Consider the following 12,453-nt stretch of genomic DNA (forward strand, 5'->3'; position numbering starts at 1 on the left):
CCCGAACCGCGGACCTGGGACCCGGGGCGACTCCGGCCCGTGCGTGGGGACGTGGAGGGGTCGTGACCTCCGACCGCGGTCACTCACCTCCCTGGCTCTGGTTGTAGTAGCCGAGCAGGATCTTCAGGTCAACTCGGAAAGCCTGCTCACTGTTCTTGGCGTTCTGTGTCTCCCTCTCCCAATACTCCGGCCCCTCCTTCTCGATCCACGGCGCCCGCGACTCCATCCTCGGAGTCTCCGCGTCGCTGTCGTAGCGCACGAACTGCGTGCCGTCCACGTAGCCGACAGAGATGTACCGGGGCTCCCCGAGGCCGGGCCGGGACACGATGGTGGAGAAATACCGCAGGGAGTGCGAGCCTGGGGGCGGCGCGCGGTGAGACCCCGACCCTGCTCCCGGGACCCCGGGCAGTAGCGCGGGCCGGGAGGGGAGCAGGGCGCGGGGCTCGGGACGCGGGTGGGGAAGGGGCGGGAGGGTCCGGCTGGGCCACGCGGGGACGCGGCTTCCCCGGTGCCGTCCCCGCCCTCCCCGCAGAGCCCGTTTCCCTCCCGACCCCGCACTCACCCGCGCGGGTCTGGGTCGGGGCCAGGGCGGCCGCCAGCAGCAGGAGCAGCGTGCGCGGGGCCATTGCCCCCATCTCGGATCCGGAGCGACTGTGAGTTCCGCGGTCTGCGTGAACTTTATAACCGGTGACCGCGGCGACGCTGGTTGGTTCCCTGGGATCCCGCCACCCAATGGGGGTGAGAACCGCCAAGTTGTCATCAGTGTCCGGGCAGAAGGACCTGACCCAGGTTAGGAGCTGGAGAAGTGAAACTGGGGACAGGGGAATCCCCAGCCCTGATCTTCCCCACCCAGACCTCACCCTCCTGGGGACCAAGACTTTGCCTGAGCCCTGTGCTGCTGTGCTGCGGGATGGAGCGCTCTTTGTCACGGTGTCTCTGAGCCGCCTAAGGACAACTGCTCCTCAGGTTCGTCAGGGTGAAACCTAAGAGCATGAATTTCCAGGTAAAATACACACAGCACTTAAAATGGATGTTCATGGAAACGGTGCTGTCGGAGTCCTGGAGGGTGCGGGGCTGCTGTGGACACCTGCATCGGGAGGTGACTGGGGATTTTACAGCTCTGATTAAGCACTTTCGACACACTGTGTTATACGTGACTCTCCCTGCAGGAAGGAGGCCCTGCTCACCTCTGCTTTCACTTTCTACTTCAGTTGTGTGTGGCTGCGATTCGAAAACATCAAGTAAAAAATCCAGAGAAACAAAAATTGAATAAATCTAATTTTTCTCTACACTATTGAACACGGATGAAACTTCAAATACCAGTGTGTACCTCTGTCATGAGAATCACTCTCTGTCCAGGAACTCAGAGGCCAACTGTTATCAGATCCAGGGTTCCACATGTCTGTGACAATCATCTCCCTCATCTCATCAGCTCATAAAGAGTGAAGGTCAGAGAGACAGAGATATGCTCACAGGTTATGTAACTTCTACCACACGGTCACCATTATTCTGCTGTATAATTAGGTACAGTTCCTCTCTGACTGGTTTATTCCCTAAAGCAGCTGTACCATGGAAGTGTGTGCACACAGGGAAACGTGGAGTGTAGACAGGGTCAGTGCCCTGCTGTATTTGGTCTCCACAGGGGTCTCTTCCCATGGAGAAGGGGTCTACTGTGCTGAGACAATGACCCAGGTCCACACGGACAATCTCAGGACAAGGAATGAAGATCCGTGTAAAACACAAGCACCTGGAGCCACAGATGATCATCTGGGAAGAAACACTAGGAGTCTGAGTGTAAGCACAGGCTGTGAAGACACGATCCTGAGTGAAGAGGCAAAGTCTCTATTTACAGGTGAGATCCTGAGCATCAGGCTTGGCAGTGTGAGCTGCCCACTGCAGGTGAACACAGGAGCCTGGTCTCTGTGGGATCTGTGTGGTGCTTGCAGGCCAGCGCCTCTGCTTTAAAGAGAAGCATCTGTCCACTGCATTCCAACTCACTTTTTGCTATTCTATTCCTGGAAGTAACTTTTCTTCTAGAAGTTTCTGGGTCTGACTGTTGGAGAAGGAAGAGGAAGGGTGAGGAGAGGATGAAATGAGTCTGACCTGCAGGTCTGTCATGGTTTTTGGTTTGTTTTTGTTTTTGTTTTTTTTAAGACAAGGTCTGTCTCCACAGCTCTGGCTGTCCTTCATCTCACAGAAACCCACCTGCCTGTGCATCCCAAGTACTGGGATTAGAGGCTGTGTCACCACATCTGGCTTTAGTTACTTTTCTATGGCTGTGACGTGACCCTGTCAACTTATAAAAGGACTTGTTTCATTTGGCTTAAGTTTCAGAGGGTTTGAGTCCATGAGGGCAGAGGAAGGTGTGGCAGGAACAGCTGAGAGCTCACATCTTGATCCACAGGCAAGTGTCAGAGACACTGGGAATAGTGGGAGTCTTTAAAACCTCTGTACCCAGCCCCAGTGACACACCTGCTTCAACAAGGCCACACCTCCTGCTTGTTGGGGTTTGGTGCTAGCCCGGACCATAAATTATTTCTCTTAACCAGACCCCAACATAAACTCTCTCTGGACCGGCGTAGAGGCGTGGGAATAAAGACACAACTCAAATGGCTTTATTGGGAGGGAGATTCTCAGTGGTCCCTCATGAAGTCATGAGTTCACGTCCTGAAGAATTTTTCTCGCTTATTCTCCAGACAGCGTTTATACCAACACGCTAACTGAGCAGGAAATACACCAGCATTCTGTCTCCTAGGAACCAGGTGAATGGCATTTTGTCACATCCACATCTACCTGTCTGCTGTGTATGCTAGCCGTCACGTAGGCTTGAATCAGCATCTCTATCAGGCATCCTTCAAATTACAAGAAAGGAGCAACAACATCCTGACCCTTTGTTAGGGCAGGGACAGCCTGTCTGCAGGGCCATGTGACCACCTCGGGTGGGGCCTCTGGCTTCAGAGCCTGGCTGCCACACCATATAGAAATATGGGCCTACACCTGCTCTTTCCCAACAGTTCCATCAGCTGGAGCTGAAGTACCCAGACATCTGAGCCTGTGGCCATTCTCATTCAAACCCCACAGTATTCAGTGTGGGATGTCAGATGCCCTGCGGGGTTCTGCAGATGTGTCCACTGTGATCTGTAGACAAACACCCTCAAACAGGAGGACCCCACTGCACTAGGATCTCCTCCTTTGCTTCTGTCTCTTCCTGTTCAGTCCTCTGCCTTCTCCCTCAGGCCTCACCCCAGCAGTGCCCTGTAACATGAAGCGGGGGCCTGTTTGTTTGTTGTTGGGGTTTTTGTCCTCCCACCAGGTACCCCACAACTGTTTAGCCCCAAAGAAAATCACACATAGGTCTCCATAAATTATAAGCTGATTGGCCCATTAGCTCTAGCCTCTCACTGGCTAACTCTCACATCTTGATTAATCCATTTTTCTGATCTATGTTAGCCATGTGACTCAGTAACTTTTTTCAGTGGGGCAGATCACATCCTGCTGCTTCCATGATCTGGGTAGGAATGTGAGGAATCAACTTCCTCCTTCCCAGAATTCTCCTGTTTTCATTACATCATTTCTATTTCCTGTCTGGTTTTTTCGCCTATATTTCCTGCCTGGCCAATCAGCATTTATTTATAACATGATTGACAGAATACGGACAATTCTCCCACACCAGTGCCCAGCACCCCTCACTCCAGAGCTCTGCACTAGCACTGTCTCTTCCTTTGCATCTAGTTTCTCCTTGTGGTCAGCCATCTTGCTGTGAGCCAGGCTGTGTGGTTTCCTTCTGTAAAAGCTACAATAGGGGCTGGAGAGGTGGCTCAGAGGTTCAGAGCACCTGTTGCTGTCACAGAGGATCCAGGTTCAGTTCCCAGCACCCACATGGTCCTTCACAACCATCTGTGACTCCAGTTCCCGGAGATCCAGTATCTGGTGCACCTGCATACTCATAAGCTTAAAATATACATCTTATAAACACAAAATTATCAAAATACATTTAAACAAAATTCTCAAGCATGTCCTTCTTCCTCTCCTACACATCTAGAGTGTGAGTCCCAGGCACTGAGGGCACAGGGCTGTTTAGTTAACATTACACCTCCAGCCAAAGGAGCCAGAGCTGGAGCAGGACAGGGACTGGTGACTTAAACAGACTGTGCTGAAATGGTAATTTGCAAAGCAGCATAAAATAAAAAATACAAAAGATTTCATTCTATAGACCTACTGTGCACAGTGGATCACAGCCTCATTAAAGAAGACACTGTGTGTGCTCATCTGTGCACTTGAACCATGTGTTAGTTTTTATTTTTTATTTTTTTTTATTTATTTATTTATTATGTGTACAATATTATTCTATCTGTGTGTATGTCTGGAGGCCAGAAGAGGGCACCAGACCTCATTACAGATGGTTGTGAGCCACCATGTGGTTGCCGGGAATTGAACTCAGGACCTTTGGAAGAGCAGGCAATGCTCTTAACCACTGAGCCATCTCTCCAGCCCCATGTGTTAGTTTTTAATTGCTGCTGAAGAAGAAACATTTTAGTCACTAAAAAGTCCCTTGTGACAGACCATGACATCCCCAACATCCAGAGAGTCCTGCAGTTAGTGATGTCCCCTGTTATAGAAGGAGCAGCAGGCCTGCTTTTCATCCCGCCCAGCTCCCTCATGGCTAGCTTTACACCTGAAATAACAACACACAAATTGTATTCTTTTAAACACTGCCTGGCCCATTATATCTTGCCTCTTCTTGGCTAACTGTCATATTTTGATTAACCCATTTCTATTAATGTGTGTAGCACCACGAGATGGTGGCTTACCAGGAAGATTTTAAGCTGTATCCATCTTGGAGAAGAGAGCTATGGCGCCTGCCTCATTGCCTTCTACCCAGCACCCTGTTCTGTTTACTCTGCCTACCTAATTTTCTGTCCTATCAAAGGGACAAGGCAGTTTCTTTATTAACCAATGAAAGTAACACATAGACAGGTGACTCTCTTCCATCACCCTGTCCCCATCTTCATTCTTACTTCAGGCCTTCTAGGCTCTCACTATTAATATGAAAGAGAAGCATCAGAGTCTAGGGTGAAAGTTCAACCCGTTGAAGAAAAAACGCTAGACTAGGTCTGAGCCCACAGAGGGTGAGGCTGAAGGGGGAAGTATGGCTGGCTGAGCTGTCCCACAGGCTCTTGTCCACACTACTCCAAGGGTCTCGGGTCTCAGGCTGTCCTGCCCTCATCAAACTTACAGCCAGGTGGGACATTACATCCTTTTCCACCAGTGGGAAGAAGACATCTTGTTTCTTTCAGGGATGAAGCAGATCCATGGAAACCAAAAGAGGCTGCCAATCCTGGAACCAGGGAATTTTCTAGAACTCTGAAGCAACAGTTAAAGAAAGGGCATTAATTGGTTAAAACAGGATCCCTTAATTTGGGATGAGGATGTGAGGGAGGGCCCTACTGAATCTGAGAACTTTGAACCCGGGTTTATCTCATCTGTAGAAGCAGTCTCTCTACCCTCAGCCACACCCCCTGGAGACAGGGCTTCTTTGTGTAACAGTCCTGTCTGTCCTAGACTAGGCTGACCTCAAACTCACTGAGATCCACCTGCCTCTGCCTCCTGAATGCTGGGATTAAAGTCGTGAGCCACCAGTACCCAACAGCTTTTTCACCTTTGATTGAGCAAATCAATTCTTCATTGTCTGTTAACCAGCAGTGACTTTCTCTGGAAATGTTAAGCAAGACAATCCTGATGTCCCTCAGAACCCAACATTAGTTACCTCTAGAACTATTGTTAGCATCCAGGTACACCTGGCCCTGCCCCTTGGGGACCTCACAGAATGTGTCACCCTGTGTACATAGCAGGCAGTACCCTGGGCTGCTGTGTGGTCTCTGCACATGTGCTGTGCCCCATCCCTTTAAAGAGCACAACTTCACCGACTCCTTTCTCTTCTTTCTCTTCCTCTTTGTCTCTCCCACAGTTGTCTCTCTCTCTTTCTCTCTCCAGCTCTCTGCCTCTCTGCACCTCTCTTTCTTTCTCTCCCCACAAGACTGCTCTGTGCTCCCCTTCTCTCTCCCCTTGCTCCCCACACCCCGCCAATAAAACTCCACATAGCTCTGTCTGCATGGCGTGTCTGTCTCTCACCCACCCTGGGGCTCCTTGGACCCTCCCTGCCCTCTCAGGTTCATCTTTTGCCACATTGTAACACCTATAACCAGACTGCAGGCAGAGCAGACAGCTAGAGGGGACATAGAGACTATAGTGCCAGAGGGGATTGCTGCAAAGCTAAAGAGCTTAATAAGTTTGCTAATTCACTCAAGCAGAAGTCTGTAGAATATGTGTGGGAATGGATTTTAAGGTGTGGAATAATGGTGGAAGGAATATTAAAACTGGGTCAGATTGGGTTTATTGATATGGGCCCTCTAAGTGCAGATTCTAGATTTAGCTCTCCCAGTTTAAAAAGGTCAATAGTGGGCTGGAGAGATGGCTCAGTGGTTAAGAGCATTGCCTGCTCTTCCAAAGGTCCTGAGTTCAATTCCCAGCAACCACATGGTGGCTCACAACCATCTGTAATGAGGTCTGGTGCCCTCTTCTGGCCTGCAGACATACACACAGACAGAATATTGTATACATAATAAATAAATAAATATTTAAAAAAAAAAAAAAAGGTCAATAGTTTGTTTGGATGGTTGTCTGAAGCATTTATCAAAGATGGCTTACTGATAAGGATTGGAGATGCCTGACACCTTTGGCTCAGTGTTGATGAAGGGATTTTAAGGCTCAGGGAAATTGCAGTGCTGGAGTGAGTGTGCTGTGTAAAACCTAACCCTCCACAATGGGAAGTCCAGAAGACACACCCTTCACAGATCCTTCACAGAGTGATGAGGGGCACCAGCAGGGTTCAAGAGTTTTGTTGTCAACCTTTTCCTTGAGCCAGAACTTTAGGGCTAGAGATGTTTTTCTTTCTTTTTTTTTAAAGGACAAATCTATCTATCTATCTATCTATCTATCTCTCTATTTATTATGTATACAATATTCTGTCTCTGTGTGTCTGCAGACCAGAAGAGGGCAGCAGCCCTCATTACAGATGGTTGTGAGCCACCATGTGGTTGCTGGGAATTGAACTCATGACCTTTGGAAGAGCAGGCAATGCTCTTAACCACTGAGCCATCTCTCCAGTCCCAGGGCTGGAGATGTTGCTGCTCAGTGCAGCTCTGATGTGGGAAGGTCATTTGTCTATCTGTTGCTTTCATTGGTTAATTAATAAAGAAACTGCTTGGCCTGATGGGTCAGAACATAATTGGGTGGAGTAGACAGAACAGAATGCTGGGAAGAAGGGAAGTGAGGTCAGACGGAATGGAGCCAGCCACCAGGTCAGACATGCTGAATCTTTCCCGATAAGCCAACACTTCGTGGTGTTCCACAGATTATTAGAAATGGGTTAAGCAAGATATGAGAATAGGTCAAGAAGAGGCTAGAGTTAATGGGCCAAGCAGTGTTTAAAAGAATACAATTTGTGTGTTGTTATTTTGGTGCATAATCTAGCAAGGCAGCCGGGAGCTGGGTGGCAGGAATGCAGTCCACAGCTCCTACACAGCTCAGCTGGAAGAATTGGGTCCCATGGTATCAGGGACAAATGGCAGCATGGGATTGCTAAAGACAAGGTGATCACAGTTTTTGATCACATAATTGTCAGCACAGGCGAAAGTAATTTAATGGTGGCGTGAGTCACATGGACTTGGTACTGGATTAATCATGGTGTTTCCAGGCAAGAAATAAATAAGAAGCTGTTGTAGTCAGTGTTCTATTGCTGTGAAGAGACAGCATGAACACAGCAAATCTTATAAAAGAAAGGATTTTTAAAATATGTATTTATTTATTATGTATACAATATTCTGTCTGTGTGTATGTCTGCAGGCCAGAAGAGAACACCTCATTACAGATGGTTGTGAACCAGCATGAGGTTGCTGGGAATTGAACTCAGGACCTTTGGAAGAGCAGACAGTGCTCTTAACCACTGAGTCATCTCTCCAGCCCCTAAAAGAGAGCATTTAACTGGGGTTTGCTTACAGTTGCAGAGGTTTAGTCCATTATCATCTTGATGGAGAGCACAGCAGCATGCAGGCAGACGTGTGGCTGGAGAAACAGCTGAGAGTTCCGCATCTGGATCCTCAGCAGCAGGAAGAGTGAGAGCCACTAAGACTGACTTGGGCTTTTGAAAACCAAAGCCCACCACAGTGACACTTCTAAGAAGGACACACTCACTCCAACAAGGCCACACCTCCTAATTCCTCTCATCAGTGCCATTCCCTGATATCCAATCATTCAAATATGTGAGCCTACAGGGACATTGCTATTTAAACTACTGCATCCCACTCCCTGGCCATGATAGGCTTGTAGCAATATCATAGTGTAAAATGCCTTCAGCTCAACAACTTCTAAAGCCCCATAGTCTATAGCAGTCTCAACATTGTCTAAAAGTCCAAAGTTCAAAGTCTCTTCTGTGATTCATGGCAATCTCTTAACTGTAATCCTTTGAAAGATGAAAATAAAAAAGCAGATCACATATTCCCAACCCTCTGTGGTACCAGGTGTACATCACTGTTCCAGGAGGGAGAAAAGTGAGCACAGAGGAAACACGGGACTAAAGCAAGACCAGAATCCAGCTGGGTAACTCCACACTCTGCATCTCCATGTCTGGTGTCAGAACGTTCTTCATATCTCCAACTCCTTTCAGCTCTGTTGACTGTGACACACTTCTCTCTCTTGGGCTGATTCCACAGAGTTTTAGCATCTGACCTTGAGAGGTGTCCCCCACTGTGCCATCCCTTCATACAATGGCCTCTCTGGTCCTCCATGCAGGGACGCCCTGACACACAGCATCCTCAGCTGCTTTCCTTAGCTGCAGAGAGAGTTCCCACAACCCATGGACCACTTCCTCCTTGGAAAGGACAGCACTTTGTCCATATTGGAGTAGATGCTTATTCTCATTATGGATTCCTGTCTTGCACTTACTGCATCTTCAAACCCACCATTGATGGACTTACAGCATGCCTTACCCACTGCCATGGTGTTCCACACCAAGGAACTCACGTCACTACAGAGAATTGGACACTAGGCCCACTATCATGGAATCTATAGTTTTACCCATCTCCCCTCCATCCTGACACAGCTGGCCTGACAGAGATGGAATGGCCTTTAGGAGACACAGTTACAAGTCAATTAGGTGACAGCAGCCTGGGGGCTGGGGCAGGGTCTCCAGAAGGTGGTGTAGGCTTTGAATCAGTGTCCAATGTATGGTACAGTTTCTCCAGTAGCCAGGATCTGTGAGTCCAGGACTCGAGGGATGGAAAAGGGGACAGTTCCACTCACTGTCACCCCCAGTGACCCACTAGGAGAATTTTGGGTGGGGAGGGTGTCACTTATAGGTAGAAAGCCAAGTTCTAGGAAAGCCTTGGCCACACAGCACAGCTCCAGTGAGAGCCTTATAAATACCCATCATCCTCTACACTGGCGTATCTTCCAGCTGATGAAACCCCAGAGCCTCAGATGAACTAAAACTTCAGACAAACATGCTGGGGTAGTTAGTGTTGGCTGGAGAACACTGAGTCTACAGCAGGTCCCGTGAAGGCGTAAGTCACAAACAATGCCACACCAATTTGGAATTATGATTAATAGGGTGGTATTTATTTAAAGGGGAAAAAACTTACAGATAACTGTCCCAGACAACAGCCCTCTGCGCAATCAGGAATTAGTCTAGTCGCTGGAACCGGAGCAGGAAGCAAAGAGAGCAAAAAGGGAAGTAGCCGCTTTTTTAAAGGGAGAGAGACCACATCCCAATGTGCTGGTATCTCAGCGGCTATTGGCTGGAGGAGCAGAAGGACCTCCCGCAACACCTCCCCCTCTTGTTTAAGTAAGAGAGTTCTAAACCTACTACGAAATTATATACAATAAGTACAAATATCCTATTCTAACTAGCTTAGGTCTTGTATAATAAATAACTTGACCAAGTCATGAGAAAAAAGTAACTACATTTATACAGTCTTCAACCCCATCGAAGATCTGAGAAGGGAAATAATGTTACCTGGGTAATTAAAAAGTTCAGTAAAAGCCGGGCGGTGGTGGCGCACGCCTTTAATCCCAGCACTTGGGAGGCAGAGGCAGAGGCAGGCGGATCTCTGTGAGTTCGAGACCAGCCTGTTCTACAAGAGCTAGTTCCAGGACAGGCTCCAAAACCACAGAGAAACCCTGTCTCGAAAAACCAAAAAAAAAAAAAAAAAAAAAGAAGTTCAGTAAAACAACTTCCAAAACACGCAACAAATCACAGAGACAACTAGCTACCTGGGGATTCACCCAAGGTCACGTTAGCAGCGTTGAAGCAACCAACTTTGGCTAAGGCCTAACATAACTGACATACCATTTTCAAAGGCAAGCAACTTTTCAAAACTATCTTACCCTGTCTTGGCAGGATATGACAGCCCTGTTTTATCCATTGATGCACGCTCTGTATCTCTGTCAGTGGTTGAGGTGTGGGCATTTCTTTGCCCAAAGGCCAGTTCTGCCAAAAGGAAAGGCTCCAGGTGGAGTGTCTTTGGTGCTCAACATTCTCTCGGGAATAGAGCGGTGTTGCCAGGAGCAATTGTGTCTCACTACCACAAAACTCTGAGTTAGATTAAAGGCCATTTTCTACAGCTCTTTGAAGAAGTTGAAGATTATTTATCTATACTGAGTATAATCTCTATATATCTAAAGAACCTGATTAGTCTAATTATAAATGACAAACTTAGATGACTATTAGTCTATATAATTTTCAATATCTATCTAACTTAAAGACTAAGACAATAAACGACTGTGTAACAAATGAGGACAATGACCTCCAAATATAAACAATGTACAAATATACATTGCAGTATGGTAAATATATATCAATACACAAACATTATATAAGTATCTTAATCCGAGGTAGAAATGTACACTGGAATATGGTAAATATATACTATATATATCAATACAATATATGTCAATACATAAAAAATGTTTTAAACAGAGGTGGAAACATGCTTGCATACAATAGTCAATATAATTTAACTTTGTATCAATATACAAGAATCAATACCAATATATTTGTCTAAAAACAGTAACTCACAATTACAACTCTATTATCCCATCATCCCTCTTTTTTTTTTTCAAAATGATCCCTGAGCTTATAAAATTCCTCCCCCAACCTCCCAACCCCTAAATGATATCCCTAAACCCAAGGGCAAACTTTACTGGGAGAGGGGACGTTGTCCTCTAGAATTACTTCCAGCTGTCATGGGGGCGACGTTCTTTCTAGGGGATCCTGTGAAAGTAAAATGATGGTTAAATTTCAAGATCAATGTCTTTTAAAATTGCAAATAGTCTCTGAGTAATTTTGTGCAGGTCTGGCCAGAATGTTGTATAAGATATGCACCATTTCAGCTAACCAAGTTGGGATTGTCTTGTGCAGCTGGTACCCAAAACAGGTCTTGTAGTAGTGCTATCAGTATCATGACATCGTATCAACCAGGTAGAGTTGTTGTTATGGGGCCCCATCTTCTTCCTGGAAACTTCAAATGTCACTTCAGGAAAAACTCATTGTTCATTGTGAAAAACTTAAACATTAATCATATAGACATATATAGACATATATATATATTCAATGAAATGCATGATAGATATATTCAATGAAAAGTATAATAGATATGAAGAAAAGCAAAGATGTTTTCTAAACTCATATTTCTTTCTGTCCCATATCATGGCTCTTGACATGAGACAGAAACTCCAGAAACTCTGGGTTTTTCTCTTACCAACAGGCTTGGAATTGGAGAGGGACTGAGCCAGAGTCCAACTTCAAAACCAGCTCTATCTATTTATAAATAAATGCACATTAATACATATTTAAAGATAAGAGTAGAATAATTTTACTTACGAGATCTATTTGATTTTCTTGCTGAATCTTATTGGGTTGTAAATAGTTTCCATCTGTCAGTACTCAAACATCCAGGGTTCCTTGAATTTTCTGAAGATGAATGTTTTCCTGCAGAGATAAGAAGAGAACCCTGCCCCCATTCTATATGTTTTTCTTAAGACCTGTATAAATATCATCATTGTGGATGAGTTGTTATTTCTCCTTTCCAAGAGGTTTCTCCTCTTCAAATCAAAACTTTATTAATTTTGATGGTATCCACAATTTTTCTTCTCCTGTGGAAATAAGAGCAAAACCCCTTCCCCAACGTAGCACATCTCCTGGCTTCCATTGAGAGGTCAGCACATCTTTGAAATAACTCGGTTGATTTAGTTCAGCAGACTTTCCCATTATTCAATGTCTTTCTGCTGCTGTCGTTCTTTTCTCATTAGCGTTAAGAAAATTCAAGTTAATAAAGCATTATGTAATCTATTTCTGGGGGTATTTTCGGTCCCTTTCTGTTTGTTCAGCATATCCTT

The 12,453-nt window shown here is 46.2% G+C and overlaps 5 protein-coding genes across 7 annotated transcripts in view; all 5 read right to left on the bottom strand.

Annotated features, from left to right (window-relative positions):
• The window catches only part of LOC121435269 (H-2 class I histocompatibility antigen, L-D alpha chain-like), a 53,889-nt gene extending 53,222 nt beyond the window's left edge, over positions 1-667 (bottom strand). For all 3 annotated transcript variants that reach the window (XM_041634480.1, XM_041634481.1, XM_041634479.1), the window contains exons 1-2: positions 563-667; positions 88-357 (exon numbers count right to left, since the gene is read on the bottom strand). In XM_041634480.1, the coding sequence (XP_041490414.1) occupies positions 88-357; positions 563-635 (343 nt within the window). In that variant the 5' untranslated portion in view covers positions 636-667. The remainder of the gene's footprint in view (positions 1-87; positions 358-562) is intronic.
• Positions 1-12,453, bottom strand: part of LOC121435313 (H-2 class I histocompatibility antigen, Q10 alpha chain-like) — a 731,224-nt gene that overhangs the window by 52,603 nt on the left and 666,168 nt on the right. The window lies entirely within an intron of this gene.
• LOC121435272 (H-2 class I histocompatibility antigen, Q10 alpha chain-like) overlaps positions 1-12,453 on the bottom strand; it is a 708,503-nt gene that overhangs the window by 29,558 nt on the left and 666,492 nt on the right. The gene's annotated exons all lie outside the window — the stretch shown is intronic.
• LOC121435270 (H-2 class I histocompatibility antigen, Q10 alpha chain-like) overlaps positions 1-12,453 on the bottom strand; it is an 808,095-nt gene that overhangs the window by 3,900 nt on the left and 791,742 nt on the right. The gene's annotated exons all lie outside the window — the stretch shown is intronic.
• The window catches only part of LOC121435275 (H-2 class I histocompatibility antigen, Q10 alpha chain-like), a 703,994-nt gene that overhangs the window by 3,900 nt on the left and 687,641 nt on the right, over positions 1-12,453 (bottom strand). The window lies entirely within an intron of this gene.

Source organism: Microtus oregoni, unplaced genomic scaffold (genome assembly GCF_018167655.1).
Source record: "Microtus oregoni isolate MIOR12 unplaced genomic scaffold, Mior012 000046F_ref0000063, whole genome shotgun sequence".
NCBI classification, from domain to species: domain Eukaryota; kingdom Metazoa; phylum Chordata; class Mammalia; order Rodentia; family Cricetidae; genus Microtus; species Microtus oregoni.